General features: G+C 33.9%; 2 protein-coding genes across 3 annotated transcripts; one reads left to right on the forward strand and one right to left on the reverse strand.

Annotated features, from left to right (window-relative positions):
- The first annotated feature begins 3,021 nt into the window (after positions 1-3,021).
- Positions 3,022-5,624, forward strand: LOC107778234 (xyloglucan endotransglucosylase protein 1). Its single transcript, XM_016598442.2, has 3 exons — positions 3,022-3,475; positions 4,278-4,471; positions 5,109-5,624. Exons 1-3 carry the CDS (start codon positions 3,212-3,214, stop codon positions 5,470-5,472), a joined length of 822 nt encoding a protein of 273 aa, XP_016453928.1. The 5' UTR covers positions 3,022-3,211; the 3' UTR covers positions 5,473-5,624.
- Positions 5,625-8,116: 2,492 nt separating this feature from the next.
- Positions 8,117-13,066, reverse strand: LOC107778235 (uncharacterized). Of its 2 annotated transcripts, XM_016598445.2 has the most exons (8): positions 12,506-13,066; positions 11,704-11,806; positions 11,090-11,586; positions 10,899-11,001; positions 10,615-10,790; positions 9,538-10,503; positions 8,592-8,696; positions 8,117-8,474 (listed from the first exon to the last, which is right to left on the reverse strand). In XM_016598445.2, the coding sequence occupies exons 1-8, from the start codon at positions 12,932-12,934 to the stop codon at positions 8,337-8,339; spliced, it is 2,517 nt and encodes an 838-aa protein (XP_016453931.1). In that variant the 5' UTR covers positions 12,935-13,066; the 3' UTR covers positions 8,117-8,336. The 2 variants fall into 2 exon arrangements, with proteins under 2 accessions (XP_016453931.1, XP_016453929.1); XM_016598443.2 differs by having other exon boundaries at positions 9,538-10,790.
- Between the last annotated feature and the right edge of the window lie 9,961 nt (positions 13,067-23,027).

Here is a 23,027-nt window from a genome sequence, read left to right on the forward strand (position 1 = left end):
AGAACCCGTAAAATTGAAATTCGGACTCCACCTCTATTCATTAGCAACATGGCCATGAACAGTGAACTTGGAGCATTTCATGACTAATGCAAAATTTTTATATAAATATATAGTAAATTATATCGATTCTAAACTCGTTGACTCTATACGATGGATTCACCTCTTTGCTAACTAAAGTCGTGAAGGTTTTTTTTCTATTTTATAAATCTCAATAAATAGCTTCTTTTTTATCGAATAAGGTGCATAAGTAATTTACTCTCGTCACCTTAAAATTGGCTAAACCTAAATATGGCGCAGCTTTGGACAATCAATGATTCAAGAAGTTAAAAAAGGTGAGATCAGGGACGGAGCTAAGTGAGCGGAAGGGATTCAGTCGTATCTCATTTGCCGAGAAAAATATTATGTATATAAGGTAAATTTATTTTTCATGTATATATATTAGGTGTTGAATAACTTTAGCTTCTTTGCGTATTTATTTTTAAATCCTCTTGATGAAAATCATGCTTCCGTCACTACGTGAGATATGCTCGTTTTGTATGGATGCTCCACAAGTTTCAATTGTAGTCTACAATAATAATTACGCCTTAATCACAAACAAATTATAGGAATCCTTACTCCACTTAATTAAGTTTCAACTACTGTCCAAATTAAATATAACAGTTGTTAAGAATTAATGATTTATGAACAAAGTGCAGGCTGTAAGGTAGATAGAGCTACTTTTTGTCCATTTAAAAGTGCTTTTAATGGTAAAAAAAGCTAGAAGCAAGCCTTCTTTATTTCCTACTTAATATTTTTGGATGGTTTGAAGTTTGAATAGTTTTTATTCTATGTTCATAAAGAATGTATCGTAAATTTAGATAGTGCTATACAAAGTACAAATAAGACACTGACAAAGGGCTTCTCCTTATTTTCTGAACAAATTAAATAAAGGGATTTTACTTGACTTAGCTAGCGTTTGGATATAGATTTTCAAATTTATTCTGAAAAATTTGATTTTGGTGAAATTTGATTTGAAGATGAAAATGTGTTTGGACATTTGTTTTGGCTGAAGTTTGGTTTGAAAAAATATGAAACATGACTTATACCCACAAGTTTTAAAAACTATCACAAATACCCAACAGTACCATTATCAATAACATTCATTATATTATCGCAAACCATAGTCCTGAACATATATAAATTTGATACAAAATTATTATTTTTATAATGAACTACATGATACACTATCAAATGACCGAGAAGACAAAGCAACATCGTTACAAAATAATAAATTGTGAGTTCTTTTATAAAATACAAAATTTTGAGGCAATTTTTAAAAAATATAATAGTGATACTCAATTTTGTACCATATCTTCGTAGAGCTTGCTTCTGTTGGTCCCAAATTCGAATAAAACAGGGTTATGGGATTAGGTGTACCACATCATATGAAAATTTAAATTATTAGAGACGAAGTACTTTCATTTACTCATTTTAGTACCATGTCGTGTGAGCTTGCTCTTAATGCTGGTTTCAAATTCGAATAAAAGAAGTTTACGGTAGGCTCACAACCAACTTAAACTTTCAATTTATGATTAGAGACGAAGTACTTTTATTTTCTCAATTTTATGTTTACACATCTCCATTTGCAGGTGGTTTAGCATACAATAAGACTCAAATCCACTAAATCGCCTATTTTTTCAATAATATAAATGAGAATATAATTAAACCAACAATAGAGTATCGTGCATATATATATATATATATATATATATATATATATATATATATATATATATATATATATAAGAGAGAGAGAGGAGACACACAGTAATAAAACATTATATACATTAACAATTAAAGCAAATGTTTGTACACTAACAATGACAATTGACCTCTTCGTCATTTAATTTCTTTAACCCTCTCAAATTCTGTTACTTTTCACTCTTATCTTATTTCCTGGCAAGTGGGTAAAATGACAGCATTTTGCCAGTAGTTAAAGTTGTTGTCCTTATCAAAAAGGTCATAAGAAACTTGCAAAATAAAGCAAAATGAGTTCTTCAACCAAAACCAACCAAGTACTATAGTACTATATAATTTGAACAATAAAATATTAAAAATACTATCCACTTATCTTTCTATTCATGGCTTTTTGATTTATTATACTTACTGTCAGTACACTTAATCTGGTTGGCTTCCACTGAATAATCCAATCATACTATAGCACAAAGAGTAAAGGGGGGCCATACCAAATTTCCTCTAGGACAGAATCATTGTTGGAACCTTTATCCCTAGTTTTTGTACAACCCCTACTATTTGTGTTATAATAATAGTATTGTTCGGATCAATTTACACGCATCTTATTAATTAGTTTTCATTAGCACATATATTTGATAATTCTGATCAATCAAGTCGGGGCGGATGTAGCTTGATAGTACCGAATTCACTTGAACTCAATACTTTTGACGCGGAGTATGATTTTATATATAAAAATTCACAAAAATTGTAATAATATGATTTTATATTTTAAAATTCACTAAAAATTCAATAAATAGCATACATGAACTCATAACTTCTAAGATATAATGAATTCAATACTAAAAACACCAAATATTGAACACATATAGTTTAAATTCTGAATCTGTCTATGCAATTAAGCAGTAACGGAAGTAAGATTTTCACAAGGGAATTCAAAAATTAACAAAGTAAATAGTAAATATGCTAAGAAACTAAGGGTTCAACATGAAGGAAAAAGAATTAACCTTATATACACAGTATAATTTTTGGCGAAGGGGATTTGGCAGAACCCCCTTCTGCCCACCTAGCTTCGCCCCTGCAATTAAGGCTTAAGCAGATGAAAAAAAATTATTTTTTGTTGGTCTCAAGTGAAATTTTAATAGTAAACTTTCACGAATTTTATATCTACTTCATTAACCACTTGACTGCAACTCAATATGTTTTTCTTTTTCATTCTTAACAAATACCAAAAAAATTCTAAACCATCCAATACCAAAACAAAAAAGGCTCCAGCTATTATGGTATGCTAAGCTGGCACCAGTTGTTGCCCATGCATCCAATCCAAGAAATTCACAAGCTTTTTGCCCTCTTCTTTATAGCTCTCATCTCCTTCTACTTACTATAAATACTTGTCCTCTTTAAATCCCATTCCCCACAAAAACAAACATCACACATTCTAATTAGTACAAGTAAATTTTTATATAAGTTAAGAGCTAAAATGGGGTCAAGAATTTTCTTGGTTCTAGCACTTGTGTTTAGTTCTTGCATGGTTTCTTATGGTGGAAATTTCTTTCAAGAATTTGACTTTACTTGGGGTGGAAATAGGGCTAAGATTTTCAATGGAGGTCAGCTTATGTCTTTGTCTTTGGACAAAGTTTCTGGCTCTGGTTTTCAATCTAAGAAAGAGTATCTCTTTGGGAGAATTGATATGCAAATCAAACTTGTTGCTGGAAATTCTGCTGGAACTGTCACTACATACTATGTAAGTATTCTTTACAAAAAAAATTAAAGAAAGCAAAGTTGAACACATTATTTTATGGTTAGCAATAATATTAGTAGTTCATTTGGAAGGAAATCACGGAACAATGGTAAAGTCGTTTCGGTGGAAGGAGAATCGCCACTAATGTTTGTATTAGTGTAGGCTGTTTACATCACATCCCTATTGTGCGGCCTTTTTTCGGACCCTACATGAATACGAAATACTTTGGATATTAAACTGCTCTTTTTTTAATATAGTAATATTAGTAATTAATTCATTTACTTGAAAAGAATGTTTGTGAAAGCTATTTGTAATTTAATTTACAAGTTCGATCGAATCTAGTAGCTTTGATTCGTCCCGTATTTGTCACAAAAAATTATTAAATATATACTAAGAATTATTAATTTAGAAAATTCAATAACTTAAACATCACATTTTTAGTATGTGCCTACTTTAAGAAAGTGAAATTTGATTCATGTTGATATAACCACAAATTATGCCTACTCTTATGTATTGTGGTCTTATGAAACAACTTGGTTGGTACTCATGTGACTATTTTGGTGTGGCCAAGAATTTTTCTTTTTAGCTGTTAATTTTTATTTGTGATAATGACTTCTTTAAATTCCCTATTCCTTTTCCTTTAATTATTTGGATTCCTCATGCATATTACATGGAGTATATCAAACTTTACAAGTTTTCAACTCTTTTCTCATAATATTGTACTCATCCCAATCCTTTATAGCTCTAATTAGTAAATAAATATTGCCTTTTTTTTTTACTAATTATTTATTTGCTTTTATTGCAGTTATCTTCTCAGGGACCCACACATGATGAAATTGACTTTGAATTCTTGGGAAATGTTACTGGTGAACCTTATATTCTCCACACAAACATTTATGCCCAAGGCAAAGGAAACAAAGAGCAGCAATTTTACCTTTGGTTTGATCCTACCAAGAACTTCCACACCTACTCAATCATATGGAAACCCCAACATATCATGTAAGCAAAGCCCTCAATATTAATTATCTCAACATATTACCAAACAATTAACAAATTAAAAGAATTTAAAAATCTGTGTACGATATTTTTAGACCGGCAGATTAAGCTAGCATTTGAACAAAGATTTGGTTAACTTGAAAAAAAGGAGTTTTTGAAGTTATGTTGAAAAATAATTTTTAAATGTTAAAGCCAGTTTTTGAAAACTTGAAAATTTTGAACTTCAAAAATAGATCATATTCCACGACCAAACAATATTTTTAATTTTTTTTTGAAAAAAAAGTAGCCAAAAATCTATGGTCTGAGCTAAGTTGATATCTAACAAAAGTAGCATGCATGATCTAGTAACTAGAAAAATATGTCAAAAAATCTATTATAACATAGTTAAATTAGGCTGATAGTGTCAAAAGATGTACCTAGACTACAAGGATTGATTTCTATTCATATTTATCATTAACTAAAACCTATCTTGCTTGAGCTTTTCAAAACGTTGTCGTACCCGTGTCACATGCCTTGTTTTTTAAGGATCGGACAAGAACATGATAGTATTTTTAAAAAGTTCGAACAACGTAGCAAAAAATACAAGATTTTCCTTGATCCAATATAACATTTTCTCATATTTACTTTTTATATATTTCAGTTTCTTGGTCGACAACACACCAATAAGAGTTTACAAGAATGCTGAATCCATTGGTGTGCCATTTCCCAAGAACCAGCCCATGAGAATTTACTCTAGCCTTTGGAATGCTGATGATTGGGCAACAAGAGGAGGCCTAGTGAAAACTGATTGGTCTAAAGCACCATTTACAGCCTACTATAGAAATTTCAATTCTCAAACTTTTAGCAGTTCACAATTTTCAAATGAAAAATGGCAAAATCAAGAACTTGATGCCAATGGCAGAAGAAGACTCAGATGGGTGCAGAGGAATTTCATGATTTATAATTATTGTACTGATTTTAAGAGGTTTCCTCAGGGTTTTCCTCCAGAATGCAAAAGATTTTGAGTGATATTAGTTGGTTTTTGTGTAATTCTTTGATGTGTTTGTGGTTTTATTTTGTTAGATTATAGCAACCAAAATAAATGTATTTTTCTCGTTTTATTTTGTATCTTTTTCGAAGCTTGTAGTTCATCTTGTATCTAATTTGTTTGATATCCTTTATGATACTTCTAAAGTTTAAGTTACATAAAATCGTTCAGTATAAAATTTTTTTTACACTATCATATCACTCGATGGATATCTGTAATTAAATTTACTTAAAATATGAGATTTGTCATTTTAAAAATAAAACAGATTACATGCTGTAACAGATAAATTTTCTTTTCTTTATCTCATCAATCTTGATAGTCTTTTGTTTCCTTAAATGATCTCAAATTCTCAATAATAAATGAATCCCAAATTACATCCTAGTTTTGAAATTAAACGAAGGCAAATTGCAAAGGAGTAACATAGGCAAGCTTGTTGCAAATGAGTAACCTTAGTTACTTTTTGCTCTTATATTAGCTCTTTCTACTACTTGTTCAATGCGTTGGGGCTCGGCTCGTTTGAAAACTTAATATTGGGCCAAATCAGTTCAAAGATATACTCTTAATATGGTGTGATATTATCTACTTCGGGTTAAACCCGCACAATTTTTTCCAAAAGATCTCACACCATTAAGAGATCTTTATACCTTATATGTATGCTCTCAATATTTTCAACTACCCGTGGGAAACTTTATTCGCATACTCAATAATCTCTCCTCGAACTAAGTTTCAGGTGGCTCACTACCACGACCCATGAGTCTATCCCTCGAACCAAGCTTCACGTGGTCTACTACCACGATCTACGGGTCAATATTCAACCTTCATCTGTACCACAACATGGAGTTAAAGGAATTTTTTAGACGAAAATGCGTTGGCAAGGTCCTAAAGGGGATCTTTGCTATGGGAATCGAATCATTGTTAGAAGAGATATTATTCTCAACTCCCAAGTTATTGAGATTACAAATATTTCAAAAGGTTATAACCTAACTTATTTTTAAGATTCAATTTTTTATAGAAAATTACCTGTATATATTTGTTGACTGATCTGATAATATATACTAAAAAATTTCTACACTGTCAACGACGTATATAAGTTATTCTTATTTTAAACTGCTGGTTAATTACTGATTCAGTTAATTAATAATTTGAAAAACCTTCGGAATATTGAAAGAAAAATAATCTTTTTCTCCTCACCAACCTTTGCCATAAAAGGCTCCATTAACCTTAAGATGGTAATGGGATGCTAAAGCTATTTGTTCTCCATTAATTATCTTAATAATGTTTCCAAAAGATGCCAATAATTTATTATGAAGAGTTCAAGCTTGCACTTTGAATTGCGAACACGTAGTACAAGCCGAAAAAACAGCCGGAAATTGATACTGTATAACCGTTTTTTAAAATAATAGCCAAAAATATATATATATATATTCTTTGTATATTATGTACAAAAGTTATACAGTTTATATATTTTTTCGTCTAGCTAATATAAATAATTTCTGACCGATAATAATACCCCAAAAAGCAGCTAAGTACAAATTATGTGGGCCATGGACAAATGATGGTGATGGGCTTGATTTGTTTAAATTTTATGGGCCCATGTTATGGCCCACTTTCCTACCTCGCATATTTTCTATTTTCAAGGAATTCATTAGCTTGTTAGGACTGTCTTCTTTAAAATATATATTTAACAAATTTCCATAGTTATCTTATACGTATGGTTGCCTTCGATGTGCAACAAATAGAAAGATCAATTCTGAAATATGACGCATGATCTTTTCCTATTTTTATTTATTTATTTATTTGAGTTATTAAAGTTGACTAATTTTATAAAGTTGTTCGATAATTTTTTTAACAATAACAACAAACCTTAGACAGACGTACCTAATGATAAAGAATATTGGAATCCTCGCTCAATATTTTTCTTAACAAACTAATAATAATGGACCTTCACAGACAGCATAAATTCTACTACGATTTCAGTTTTAATAATTATTCTTAGCGAATTATATAGGTTTGTTGACTTCTACTCCTCGAACTCCAACAGAACTCGAAAACCACAGAAAACAAAAAGGATTGTAAAATATATCTCAGAGAGAACTCTCCTAAAGTCTACATAGGATATTAAAATTAATTGCCAAGATAATATAAGCATATACATGATATTGAAGTTAATTGTTTTCCTCTGTTTCAAATTGTAATTTATTTCAAATATCCTCATTAAGTTTAGTGACCATTTAAGAAATTAACTCTAAGAAACAATCCAAAACAAAATGTGCTGAACTAATAGCACATAATAAAAGTAAAAGAAAAGCAATATGATAAAAAAAAATGAAATCAGTGAATACGGCAGACTAATGCTCCGTTTTCTCTATATAAAAATGCAGCCCGGTGTACTAAGCTCCCGCTATGCACAGGGTCCAGGGAAAAAGTGGACCACAAAGATCTTTTGTACACAGCTTTACTCTGCATTTTTGCTAGAAGCTGTTTCCGCGACCTCCTGGTCACGAGGCAACTTTACCAGCTCCCCTTCTCCTTTTCTCTATATCTTAATCCTAATAATAGTTATCAAGGAGCAAACATTGAGTATGAATATAAAGATATTTAAGTAGGGACTCTACAGATATCAAACTTTAGCCCATAGTTGTAGAAGAAACTTTTCAAGATACAAAGCAATCACTTTGCAGTATTGAGTACGAAGAGTATATCTCATTTTAGAAGAGGTATTAAGAATTATAGCTTCAAACATAATTATATAATCTGGGATTCTCAACTATCTACAAGTCCCCTTTCATAACTAGTTTCTTATCTGATTCCAAGTAGAGTTAACACAAGCAGGTATTTAGCTCACTGATGCTTCTTTCGGCCTCGCTTTGCCCTTGCTTTGATATCTTCTTTCTCAGATTTTGAACTGAATGATTCTATCTTTTGAACAGCTTTTTCTTCTATATGACTGGCAAATGTCACTCTTGGCCGGTACAAGGGCTGCAGGTTATACATTGAATTAGTAAATGTAAGTAAGTAGGATTGAAATGCTAATTTGGACAGGATTAAAAGTTGATTATGCTTAAAGTTGTAATAGAACATGCACTAGTTAATTACCGGGACTCTGCAGTGATAATGGAGCTCGTTATTCATTTGGCTAAGACGTTCTTTTGCTAGTTGTTCTGCTTCCAATGCCTTCGTACATGCTTCTTCAACCTCAAGCTGAGTGCAACAAAGTTACATGAGATCATGCTTTTATAAGCTTTACAGTCATTAAATGGATAACATAGAACAAACATCTATTTTCTCTCCCAGAAAGAAAGAAGACCAAACAAGAAAGTTTACGAAAACAAAGGCTAAGCTTCAAGTAACAGGGCTACAGTTGGTGCATTGGAGGAACATTTATTTTCTATCTCACTGGAATTTGAATCATTCAATTATGAACAGAATGAGATAAATATCTCTTAATTTCATTGACATGAACAAGTAAATAAATGGCTGAACAGAAGGGGAAAAACTAAAGTATCACATGAATTATCAATTTGGCAAATTGATGATCTGCAGAAGCAAATATCCAATTTGTTTCACACCAATATGCAGGACCCTTTAGGCTTAAAGTGCCACTAGAAAACAAGTGTTATACAAAACTAGGGAAGATATTGTGCAGAACTAAGAATCGAATATTTCCAGTAATTTAAGCTTAGGACTACCTTGAATTGGTCTCGACGTGACAATCTCTGAAAACGAGAATTTTTTTTTTGGTAAAAGAAAACAAGAATTTTATCTGACATAATGGGGAATCATTTTGCACTATGTTGTCAAAGTGGATCAGTTGATGAAACTCAAAACAGAAGATATTTCAAAGTTTTGAAAAAACAATCATCCACAACAACAGGGCGCTTGCTATGAGGTACTTTCAGGAGTAGACATAAACATAACTAAAGCAGCTGACCTATGCAATTCGGGACACATGAAATGACAAGTAATATGAATAGAAATGTATAAGCATAACGTGACAGTAAGAGACACAGTTATCAAAAGGAGTAGTTAATCTAGTCTTTACCTGAGAAAGTGGTATAGGAGCAAGGTCGTTTTCACTAGAAAGGTGTTTCTCCAAGAAAATCCGCATATCAGCCAACTCCTTCATCAATCCCAGAGCAACTTCTTCAGAATCTTGCATCTGATTTGTAGAAAATTCAAATGCTCTCTCAGCATGCAGGCGAAATGATGCACAATTCAGACAGTTACACAGACCTCTACATCCCCTAGGATTTCTCTTTAATATCCCTTTGTTGAGAAGATCAGGACGAGTAACCAAATCATATGATGATTCATTCAGAGTTGATTTCTGATGACAAATAGCTGGTTCAAGGCATCCATTTTTGTTTGGAGCATCACCAACACCCATGCAGTCTCGTCGACAACCAATAGGCTCAGATTCTGAGATTTCTTGTATGGACTCCTTGCATAAGGTTTTGGTGGGACCATCATTACTATATTCTGAGAGATCCGATGGTTCAGTGGAAGAAGATGCTTTGATCAAAGCAACTGCTTCAACCGCACTACTCTCTTCATTGCTATCTGCCAACAAAACCTTGCAGCTGCTTTCTTTAGTGATAGGCTCAGGTTCTGACATCTTGAGGAAAAGCTCCTTTCCTACAGTGCCAGTCGGTTCACAGCAATTTGAACCTATTACTTCAATCAAATTGCTAGCTTCTTCATGACGATCTACCTTCAAAGTCATGCGATCACCTTCCGGACTAACAGGCCCAACTTTTGGAACTTCGACCCCATATTCACTTAACAAATCTTCAAGACTGATAGGCAAAAGGTTTGTGGTATCTACTTTATATTCTCCAGTTGAAGTTTCAGGACTTACATTGGAGCTTGATGTTACTCCTGGACAATTTTCTCCAGTATTAAAATTATTGATCTCATTATTGAGACATTCTGGTTCTAACTTTTCTGTAGTACTTGTATCAGTACACTTTGTTTCTGATTTTCTTTTGATTTCCACGTTAAGTAAAGTCTGTGGATAGGAAATGTCATCAGGAAACACTGAACTTGGCTTCTTATTGAATGATTCCGCAGCAGAACTTAAAATTTCCATGGGGAGACAAGTATTTAAGCAATCACTCACATCATTGGCTGAGATGCTCTTGGGTTCCAATGTCTTTGTCTCTTGTTCTTTAATTTCATCTTTCATATGAGAATATTCTTTATTCGTAGGAACTTCTTTACTCACGGACATCAAGGGTTGATTGCACTCCAAGTCCCTCTGAAATTTAGTATGTCCATTTTCACTTGAAGCACCTCCTAAGAAACATGAACACGGTGGTTAGCCCACAAGCATTGGTTTTTCATGGGAATCCATTTTAGATACACCTAATATATGCACCTAAAGGAGTAGAAAATGTGACTTACCGGAATCACTTTTTGCAACATCCATCAGAAATGGGAGCAGTCTTCTGTAGCTAACAGAATTTACAGCTTTGAACACCTTCAGCCTAGAGCAAGGATTTAGAGCCTGTAAAAACAACAATTTATACAAATTTTAGAGATACTCAAACAATCTTTTACAACACATAGCTATTCAGAGCTTTAGTGATATTTACCAATTTATTCCTCAAAACACTGCCATTTCTCCCAGGGCTCGAACTAGACTTCTTTACAATGAAGCCATTTCTTCTATCTGATGGATGACCAACAAAAAATTTCTGTGTCTGCTCAGCATTATGTTCTATGCTGGTTCCCAAGTTGCTCACATCAGCTTTACATAAAATGTCAGCATCTGGTGGTGTCGTCTGGACACATTCTTCCAATGCATCAGGATCAAGTCCTCCCACCTTGGTAAACACTTGAGGATCTACTCGAGTCTGGCTCAAAACATCAGGGACATCATTGAGGTCCTGCGGGTTGCATGATATATTGACCTCAATCTGCTGACCTTCAACATTCCTTAGCAATTTACTGACATCAGAATTAGCACCAACATGTTTATCTTCAGAAGTAGAACCATTACTAGCCATTGATTGCAGATCAGGTTTCTGATAACTCAAAGTTGGATCGTCAGACTTGGATTCCATATCACATATCTCAGTTTCTGAAACATCTACAAAAAAGAAGCATTGTCTTAACTCCAGTTACACTGAAAAACTTGGAAATATTGAAAAGTTTAATCCCCTAAATCATCATTTGCACTAGGAAAAACAAAAACTTAAAAAGATACCAGAGTACTCTCTCGCAGCTTCAGTCAAATATGGTAGCAATCTCCTGTAGCTAAATGAGCTTGGAGCTATGAACACCTTCCGTCGCAAGCTCGAAATCACAGCCTAGAAATTAATTAATTAATTAATTAAGAAAGTAAAAAAAGAAAACTTAATCTAACCAGACCAGAATTTGTCCTTACACAATCAATATGTATGCCCGATATTTTCATAGCATGGTAAATAACTAGTAAATTGTTTACAATGGATACCTTTGTTAAAGTAGACACAAAGATGCACTATCTGACATTATACAAGTTGTAGAAACTTTTGAAAGCTAGAAACTCAAGTACACACACATATGCGCACTATCTAAAGCAATCTCGAACTCACACCTAGATGGATTACGTTAACAATGAAAAAAACAATCAAAGAGAAAATTCTACAATCTTATTGATTAACGAATCAAAGTTATCCAATACAATCATGCTAAGTTCCCAAAAAGGTAAAAACTTAATTGCACACGAAATGTCTCTTTCATAAACACATTTATCACTTAACCATTATTAAGTGAAATGTATTTTCACTTTAATTTAAATTGCCAAGATTAAACTATCTGGTTTGGTGTAAAATACCAAGTTCAAGCAAGTTTTTAACTAAGATAAATTCCTAATAGATTGTTAATCAAATTATCTCTACTCCTGGTTAAAATTTCACAGGAATCATGCAATTTATATAAAATATAAGCTAGCTAACTCAGACACATAATATAAAAAATTAACTAAAATTAATATGCAGTACGCTAGAATGAATCAAATATCTTACTGAATTACTCTTCTGAACACCTCCATTCCTATTTCCATTACTCTCAGTACCAATTTTACCACCTCCATTTTTCTCATTTTTCTCCTGGAATAACGGAGATTCGCTTTTCTTCAAATCATCGTCATTTTCTATAACAACTGAAGGTGAAGAAAACACTCTTCGAGCACGAAGATCCTTGACAGGCGTACGCGACATTTCACACAGATCCGAAGAACCTTCTGGATTCTGTACGATTAGCATTTTGAGTTTCTTCACAGGTGGAACCAGTTGCTGGAGCTGGTGATCGGAACGCTTGAATTTGGCCGAATCGACCCGAGCTCGACCCGATCTGTTACAGTGCAAGTAGATCTGAGATTTGCTCCGTGTGAATTGGCCTTCCATAATGGAACTTCCTCTTCCTCTTCCCCTTCCGCCTTGCTTTCTTTTCATTTTATTTTTTGGATTATGAGAGCAAATCGGCAGAAAAATTTCTTCTAGTGAAATGAAGCTATGGAATTAGGGTTTTAGGAAAATGAAAGAGGAAAAAAGGGAGTGTTATGGCGGGAAGCTGGAGTTTCGTTTAGTTTTATTATTATTATTGGCGGGAAATAATTAGCGGGAAATAGTTAGCGGGAGTTTGTGGACCCTCTTTTGTCAAACGGGCTGGATCATTTCAAAAAGCCCATTAAGAATTTGGACGAAACAGCAAATTTCATTTGTAGCCGGCCTGCAGAAACAATTATCATTCGCTAGCCATGAATTAAGCCATACAATTTATAGTCCCAAATAAATTATAATGGCTAGCCTAAATTGGTCTTCTCCGCATACCGATAAACATTATTGTAAAGCCTAAATCGTTCATCCACGTTCTCATTAAAGTTGCCGCATGTTCCTTAGGCTACTGCTTGTTTGATCCAGATTAACTTCATCATCCATCTAATTTTCTTATTTTTCTTTTTGAACAAAATCTCCTGTTGGTTCTCATTAAACAATTGTAAAGCCTAAATCATTCATCCACCGGTAGAAAATATGTGACTTGGCCATGATTAATTTTTGTAATAACCTCATCATGTTTGATTTTTGCTTTTGTGCCACGCCAAAACTAATAAGAAGCAAGTTTAGGAGCTGGAAATATTATGTGTTATTCAAATGAGGGCTTTATATACACAAAGTACTTGTAATTAATTAATTCATTTCGTTGATGCTACCTACGAAGTTTCTGTCTTTTTCGAGTTGATGGTTAAAGACTCAAAGCCTCATGTATTGCAGACCATAATAACAAGGGGAAATACTTTATACTCTCTGCGATTTATTTAGCTATTTTAACACGAAATTTAATAAAGAAAGAAGTATATTCAAAACTTGTAGTCTTAAATATGTCATGAATTTTATTTTTGGATAATAGCGTACGGGATTCATTAATGATACATTAAGGATATATTGTAAAATGCACGATACACTTTATATATACAAAATTTATATATTGTAGAACAGTCTATACACTTTGGATACACAAAAGCGCTCGGGATACATTAATGATACGTTATGGATACATTACAAGATGCACGATACACTCTATATACAAAATTTATGCAACGTATATACTAAATAGACTATCACTATACGACATATACTAAAATAGACTGTCACTATATAATTTATATACAATAGACTGTCACTATACAAAATATATACAAAATAGACTGTTATTATATAAAATATATACAATAGACTGTCATTATACAAAATATATACAACATAGACTGTCACTCTATAAAAAATATACAAAATAGACTGTCACTGTATAATTTATACACAATAAACTGTCACTATGCAAAAAATATACTAAATAGACTGTCACTATACAAAATATATACAAAATAGACTGTCACTATGCAAAAAATATACAAAATAGACTGTCACAATACAAAAAATATACAAAATTGACTGTCACTTTACAAAAAATTATACAAAATAGACATTTTGGGTTATTAGATGTAATGTGTTTGGGCCGGAGGGACATTTTGTGTCAATGGAGAAAAACACGGGCTATTAAAAATTTCAGGAGGGTATAGAGGGTCATTTTCTCAATACAAAATAGGTGAGTCAGCTGAAATTATTTGTACTTATTAGCCAGTATATAAAATATATATACTTTTTATATATAAGTATAAAAAGTCAATAAAAAATATATATTTTTATATATAAATATATTATATATAAAAAGTATATATATTTTATTGACTATTATTTTTGAGAGCGATTAAAAATATATATTTCCTAAAAAAGAATGTGACCCATATGCCACTAGTTCGGACACTTCATTCAGGCGTTTCCATAAAAGGGAAAGGGCGAGTCTTATTCGTTTGGACATTAAATATTTATAAATACTTGTTTGTTTATCAAAATTTGCAAATATTAAACTTTTGTATTTGAAATACCGATGCAATATTGAAATATTGATTTGAGGTGTATTTTAAGTGAATTTTGCAAGTTTGATACATTATGAGCTTGGTTTTTATTCAATGCCCAAATTTATTGATGTTAACACCAGCTATGGTTAAATGTCATTGTACTTTCTCGTAAGTATTGTAAGTTTGATATATTATTGGAAAATGTCCCAATAAGTCTCAACTTACCAACCTCTAGCCATTAGTTATAGACTTATCAAAACTAGTCAAACACACATATAAAAATTGAAAAACAAAATAAATAAGGTTATTTTTCTCAAAGAATCACATGCAAAAATCTCCTTCCATATTTTAAGCGTGACTAGCAACATTAGATGCAAGACGGAAAGGAAATTTCATGGATGAGGTAGCAAATAAGATAATAAAATACAAAATAAAATACAATATTCCAAAAATCTAAGCAAAAAAGAAACTTTTTTTCAATGGATATAGTTGAAATTCATTGAAAATATATAGATAAGTCAATATACAAAATTTGAGGAAGATTAGAAGTGATTTGGACTGGTTTTGTATCAAAATTCGTAATTAAATCGAGTTCAAAAAATTCTTCTGCGACACATGTATCACGCATGTATCTCACACATAGGTATACATGTGATACACAATTGATACAAATATGATACATATGTGATACACAAATGATACACAGTGTGATACACATCATTTTTTTTCATGTTCAGTTTTTACTTCGAATTTTTAATTTATACCACCTCAAAACTTCACCAATTCATCCTAAAACTGAGATTCAATAAGATGTAACCAATCTATTCTAATAACACCCACTCAAAAGAAAGCAAACATTTGATTTTTTTTTTTGCTACAAATAGCTAATTGGCTAATATTAGTAATATTTTATTAATTGATCATTTTCGTAATGAGCTACTTATAAATGGATATAGCTGATAGTTTCCCTATATTATTCGCCAAATGTAATTACATGTGTCACGACCCAAACCGATGGGCCGCGACGGGCACCTGGTACCTTACTCAACCGAGTACCAATGTAACTTATCTTTCTTATTACATCATCATAGGTAAGTGGACCACAAGGGGAATCATGAGATAATCAGAGTAAACATGAGGGAATACCCGACATAGAACGACCCAACCAGATATAGAAACTCATATTTGTGACATACGGGCCTATAAGGCCAATGTGATCCATTATATACTTAACATATAGGCCGACAAAGCCATACAAATATCCGTATATATGACATCTGTCTACAAGCCTCTAAGAGTACATACTTATCATAAAGGTCGGGACATGGCCCCACCATACCAAACAATACACGTCTATATCATACTAACCAAACCAACAACTCCAGAGCAAATGGAGCACACCAACATCTTCCGCTGAGCTGATAGCCTACTTGGAGGACTCTCGACCTGTCTATTGGGACCTGCGGGCATGAAACGCAACGTCCCCAGGCAAAATGGACATCAGTACAAATAATGTGCCGAGTATGTAAGGAATGAAAATCAGTAAATAATAGACAATAGACATGAGAGAGACATGGAGTAAAAGACTATACATGTATATCTGAATATCTCTCTGAATCATTTAATATTATAATGTCATGCATATGTATATAAATGTCATACCATACATGGATATATGCGTTCATAACATCATCAAGCCTCTGAGGGCATCCCATCATATCATCTCGGCCATTATGGGCAAATCATCAACGTCTACCAGCTGATCAGGTGATGGTGCGTATATAACGCCGTAATCTTTTTTCATATCCCATATATATATATATATAATATTTATATATACGCGTATATAATGCCATATGGTCATGGGTCAATGTACATGTATAAGTGCATGAAATGCATAAGAAATACGTTAATAAGATTTCTCGGAATGTCATAAAAATTAATATGCCTTTCGGATAAGCTTTATCAAATACATATTTTTTTAAGACCCATGAATAAAAGATATAATAATAATTCACATGGGGAATCAAGAATATAGACACCCATAGTATTTCTATGAATATAGTCATTTATGAAAGTTGCGTATTTTGCTCGTTTTATTTGTATCATTTGGATCATGCCAAAAGGAAAGAAAGGATAGCCTTAACATACCTGGAGTAGAGAAAAATTCATATGGTATTCTTGAGAAGGATTGCACCGTACTCCCCTAGAGTTGCAAAATTCCGTTGTTATTACGCAGTACAATTTCGTATGAATTTCTTTGCAAATCTAAGACTGCCGTCACTATAGTAGCATGAGGTATCATATGAACTTCAAAAATTTTACCTATATTCCTTATTTTTCCTTTCTGTATATTCCTTGCCAAAAAAATGAATTTGATCATAATCTTGTTGTGACTTTTGCTGAAGCTTTCATCCGTATCTTTGTAATTTCAAAGATTGGAATTATGCCTTTTTATTTTGTGAACTAAGAAAGGCCTTCTTTATTAGATCTTTACACCCAAAATGAGATATGGATGTAGTAGTGCCACCACCTCCTTAGGCATAAGATTGTTGGCAATTTTTTGCCACACTTACATACCCCCACATGTATAGTTTCCCCCTTATAATTATCTAACAAGTTTTACTTAAATATTTATCTACAAATCTAATAATTAACCAATTACTCACATAATTAAGAATTATCTCAATTTACTTAAAATATTACTCACTTTTAATACACTTTATATCACTTACTATCATGACCATGTGGTACCTTGTATGGTACTAGTCCATAAATACCGGGTATTTTAGTTCGGGCCGTATTTTATCCCAAATTGTCAAACTTCGACGAAATTTATTTTTTTCGATTTGCTTGCACTCTCACCTTCACGAATTTACTCATCACTTGTTTGAAATAGCATAATGCTTATAATCTCAAAATAATCCCATTTCCGAACTTACGCCGATTAACTTTACGATGAAACTTTAACACACGAAAATGCGGGATGTAATATATCATTTTCGAGCTTCCATCAATTTACTTATGGCGCACTTTCACGTACGAACACATGTGGTGTAAGATTATTCCCCCCTTTGGAACATTCATCCTCGAATGTTGACTGATGCACTTATCATTCTCATAACCCATAGCTTTTGCGAATACTTTAATACTCTCCTTGTCATTTAGGTAACTATTTTGTGAATAAATCCAAAGGCTAGGGCATTCCCCCCTTTAGGACTCTTTCCCACACCATGTCTTGTGATCGGAATCCTTCCAATCTCGTAACTGTTGCTACCTTCTATCATGCAGCCTGTACGATACTGACCTTGTAAGTGCACCTATGCGACACCTCTCTCTTTTTTCCTCGAGCTTTTAGCCAATCTCTAGGCCTCACTTTGTAAACATATACAGAGCTTGATAAAATGTCTCTCTGGGTATCTATAGGTATACTGAAGTTCTTCGCTCGGTACTTTGTTGAACCTACGAATATTGCTATACCTTATTTCATAGATTCGTTTATCCATTCGTATGACTTTACTGCATCTAGCTGGGTCATACTATACCATGACTCTTACTTCGATTTATCGTTACTGAGGTCTACGACCAAATTCTAGGTTACTCTCGTTGCTTATCCTATATGCATAAAGCATGTCTTTTAACGCTTCTTCATTATTGTTCATCTTAAGACTGGTGGCCTAATCTCATCTCGTATTTTGTAACTTTTATCCATCCATTGTCGATTCACCTCAATGTTGATCTACAATCTTCCATAGATAACTTGAAACTTCTTACGTAATACATTTCCACTAGGGCTTATGTTGTATCGTGGATTATTTGAAGTAATTTTCCTGATCCACTTGGGGGCGATACTGTACTTCAATAATCATATTTTATAGCATCCCAATGTGATTTACCTTACGTGGGTATTTTAATTTCGTACAATTGTGAAATCCTCTTCAAATCATTACTCAATCGAAGACCCGAACGTCATCCTTTATCTATCACAGTTACACTTTTATTCTACTACCAGGGAAACATTCCACCTCTGCTACTAGTCTTAGACTTCTTGGAGTTCATTCAGGCTATACTGAGCTTTCTATAACTTAGAGAAATCATTAGCTCTCTTATTTTCACGAGATTAATCCCAAGGACTTATCCATTTTCATCATCTTCTCACTTGCCTTTTCTTATCCTCACTCTTGTGTTCCTACAACCTTGTCGCTCTACCATACTTTAGCTTGCGACCTACACATATCTATTTATACTACTTGTAACCTTCCTTTAACTTGCTTGCCCCATAGATTTCCTTATGTTATTCTGGAACATCAAGCGAGATATCACATCATCTCTAACTCTTCTTTGCTCTCCTGACTAGGCCTCTCAATACCTAGAAACCTTAGGCTGGAAGATATGCAACCGACGACGCCGCTACTAATCCTGGATACTGAATCCCAGTGCTTCTAGCCTTCTATTTGCAATATGGATTATTTGCAACTGTCTGCATTTGAGTATCTCATATGTTGTTCATCTTTACCTTATTTACCTTAAAATCTCGCATCACATCTTCTATCTCTTTCATGACCTCCATTCCACATAGGTATAATTCACATCCATAACTTCAAGCTCTACTATAATACTTGCACATATGGTGCATACACAATCCGATGGGAGCTTCATACTGACTTCTTATAAGGTTGGTACTCTTCTAATTGGCTTTATCGTATAGCCATTATAGAATATGGCTGTTGTACTATCTCTCTTGTACCTCTGATATTAAGGGTGATTCTGTAATATTCTCAATTACGAGGTCTACAATTTTCTGGGTCCAATAATCAGACTCCTGATTTACTTAGTTGATTAAACTCTTTAGTTTCCTCTTCCTTCTGATCAACCTTTATGTAGGCTTAAGTTATCTTCCGATCCGCGGCTCATGGCGTTAGTTATTACTTTAGCCTTTCATGGATGCTATGGAATATCCAGGATACAATCTTCTAACAATTCAATCCTTTGTCTATGACCTGGACTCAATTCTTTCTTTTAACATATACCGGAGTCTTCTACGGCTGTATGATTGTCAACATATATGCTGCATGGATAATACTCCGAACTCTTAAGTGCGTTCATAACGTAACTAACTCTGGATCATTGATCGAATAATTCTTTTCGTTCATTCTCAGCTTTCTTTAAACGTAAGCTATTACTTTTCCTGGTCTTTCTGCCCCTTTGTTGCGTGCATTCTTAGCTTATCTTAGTTCCCACGCATGCCAGAGTTTTCGTGCAACTCATATGATCTCGAATATTATTTTTGATTTTACTTACCGTTCATTAGCCACAGTGGGTTCCACTTTCTTTTGGAGTGCTTACAATGTTGTTGTGAGATTGTTGTTACACGACCATTTCCTCTTTAGGTCACTGTGCTTAGGTTGAAGCATTTTTCCTTATTTTCTCAGCTAGTCTTTCGTTGTAGTACTTAGGTAAGACCCTCTGCCTCTTGTAAAGCTGCGAGCTTATTGCATCGTATACTCGACGGAATTTTTGATGTCCTTCCTCGCTTATAATTATCCGTAGTTACTTACCTCCACGCCCTTGTGCTTGTAGGGTTGCTTTTGAACTGATATTTTGACTGTCTTCCTAGTGGCACTCTCTTTTATTTTCGTAATACTCATATAGTACCTTTAACTTTCTCAACTCTTATCTGAATATATCTCAAGTATTGCAATGTCATAACTGCGAGGTTGAATTTACTATATTGGGTTTTACTATGTTTATCTTGCACGATCTGCTGATTTGTCTGCAACCTCTTGTCTAGACATAACTAGGCTCTTCCTGAATCAATTATTAACTACTCGTTGGCCTATTCCTATATCAATATTCTGCGTAATCTTTCTTGGGTTATTTTCTTTGTCTTAACTTATCTCTCGCACTGGCTTCTTATTTATCCATATCATCCCGGGTAGGAACCTTTACTTTCTCTCTTTGACATAGTGTTTGCATAATTTTATGGAATCGTAGCATATCTGTAGGCTTTGAATAAGTGCAATCTCATCCCTTTCTCTTTTTTATCGCATTCTTCCTTTACTATTTCATAGTTACTAGAACCACTTAATTCCGACTTAATGCCACATCACTCCATATTCCCCCCCCTTTAGGGGAGTGCTAAGATTTAGTGTTACGATGAGCTACCTATAGATGTTTTATCTCTTCATCTTTGGCGTCTTTTCACATCATCGATGACCTTTAATCGCCTTGCGGTAATCCTTCTGTACCAAGGATAATAAAATTTCTTACTCGCGAGGGAGACACCTAGTGTAACTGGCACACACAGTCCCTTAAGCTTGACTTTGCTCACACTGCTTACGTTAGGGAAGCGTCTTCCTGAATGGACTTTAAAAATTATTCTTCTGTCGTCCATTCTATTATTGTCGGAACACAATCTCTGAAATTCTCATGATGCAGACTATTATCAAATCACTCAGTTCCGAATTCATGTTTAGTTTATCTTGTTCACTAGTCCATACTGATTTCTGTTACTCTGGGGTCTAACTTTTCCTTCCGGTAGTCGCGTTAGAGTCACGAACTTATTTCTCGAAATGAGGATATGACTTTATAGCCTATACTCTACGATTCATGACAAGGAAGGAATAAAGAAAATAAGACTAGTCGTACGAAGGCGGAAATGAGGGGAAAGTGACCCGAGAGGTTCGGTTGCTTGACTTCATAGAAGGGGCTTTTTTATTGCCTCAAGGCCTGTCACCTCTCGTCTTTTCCTTTACTTGACTAAAGACTCTGTAATACTGTCGTATTTTTGATCTACCGTTGTCATCCATGTATCATATTTTACTCATAATGCTTCATTAACTCTCTTCTTATTTCCCTACTAACATTTATGTCTATCACTTTATTCTGAAAACTCCAACGAGACATTCTTTTGCTTTTAGCTCCCCTTGTTCCATCCCCTGGCTCTTCGGGTTGCCTAACATTCCCGTTCTACTAGGGACGGGAGCTACACTAAGGTAATATTTATCCCTTCAAGGCTTCCAGTGCCTATCTTTGTAGTACTCATATCTAGCTGTACTATTTTAGAGTGCACCATCTGGGTGTCTCACAAGGAGATTTATCAACATATTTGCAATATCCTTTGGAAATGTCAGCTAACGCTAACAATCCATCCACAATTTTGGGTTACCCTAACCCCAGCTAGATCCTGATATCCTACCTTCTTTTATACTACTTCTGTTAGCCCCCATAGGGCATAAATGAGATGGGTGTGGCCAGTTGTACATACCTATATTATAATTGAAGGTAACTCAAAATGTTTATATTTCTCTACTTGAATTGCAAATACTGTTAATCTTCATTAATTGGGTGCCTGGTACCATTCTTCATCTTGCTTCTGTTACTTATTGAAACTTGTATCTACCTTCTGAACCTCTCATTGCCTTTCACCATAGGGGTGGATAGATATTCATGCCTTAAGGCTCCTTTTCCAGAAGCTTACACGTCTTAGTAAACACACGATCTACTGGAGACCTTACATTTACTCATCATAAGCTTAAAGCAAAATCGAGTTCCTCTGACTCAACTCTTCCACAACCGCATTCAATCCCTTACCAACCGTCTTTCTAGGTATATGCATTGTCGTATTATGAATAAGATAGAGTTTAGGAGTTCGAATTCTTACAACTTAGCTCTACCACACGATTTAGAGTAAGAAGAAATAGTGACGGTCCTAAATGCCGTGTAGCCTCCTACTTATAAGTGTGGTGTACAACACACCCATAAACAAGACTCTACTAGACACGACTTGTAGACTCCCTAGGACAGAACTGCTCTGATATTACTTTTGTCGCGACTCAAACCGATGGGCAGCGACGGGCACCCGGTACCTTACTCAACCGAGTACCAACGTAACTTATCTTTCTTATTACATCATCATAGGTAAGTGGGCCACAAGGGGCGTCATGAGATAATCAGAGTAAACATGAGGAAATATCCGACATAGAATGACCCAACTTGATATAGAAACTCATATTTGTGACATACGAGCCTATAAGACCAATATGATCCATTGTATACTTAACATATAGGCTGACAAGGCTATACAAGTATTTGTATACATGACATCTGTCTACAAGCCTATAAGAGTA

This window comes from Nicotiana tabacum, chromosome 14, assembly GCF_000715075.1.
Source record: "Nicotiana tabacum cultivar K326 chromosome 14, ASM71507v2, whole genome shotgun sequence".
NCBI lineage: Eukaryota > Viridiplantae > Streptophyta > Magnoliopsida > Solanales > Solanaceae > Nicotiana > Nicotiana tabacum.

What these genes read in the sequence shown, in the direction of transcription:
- LOC107778234 (XM_016598442.2), top strand. Translation starts at nt 3,212, where the DNA reads ATGGGGTCAAGAATTTTCTTGGTTCTAGCACTTGTGTTTAGTTCTTGC. An exon ending in GAACTGTCACTACATACTAT is followed by an intron (nt 3,476 to 4,277) that starts GTAAGTATTCTT and finishes CTTTTATTGCAG; the next exon opens with TTATCTTCTCAGGGACCCAC. An exon ending in TGGAAACCCCAACATATCAT is followed by an intron (nt 4,472 to 5,108) that starts GTAAGCAAAGCC and finishes TATATATTTCAG; the next exon opens with TTTCTTGGTCGACAACACAC.
- LOC107778235 (XM_016598443.2), bottom strand. Translation starts at nt 12,934, where the DNA reads ATGAAAAGAAAGCAAGGCGGAAGGGGAAGAGGAAGAGGAAGTTCCATT. An exon ending in GTGTTCAGAAGAGTAATTCA is followed by an intron (nt 11,807 to 12,505) that starts GTAAGATATTTG and finishes ATTAATTTCTAG; the next exon opens with GCTGTGATTTCGAGCTTGCG. An exon ending in CTCCTATACCACTTTCTCAG is followed by an intron (nt 8,697 to 9,537) that starts GTAAAGACTAGA and finishes TGTTGCACTCAG; the next exon opens with CTTGAGGTTGAAGAAGCATG.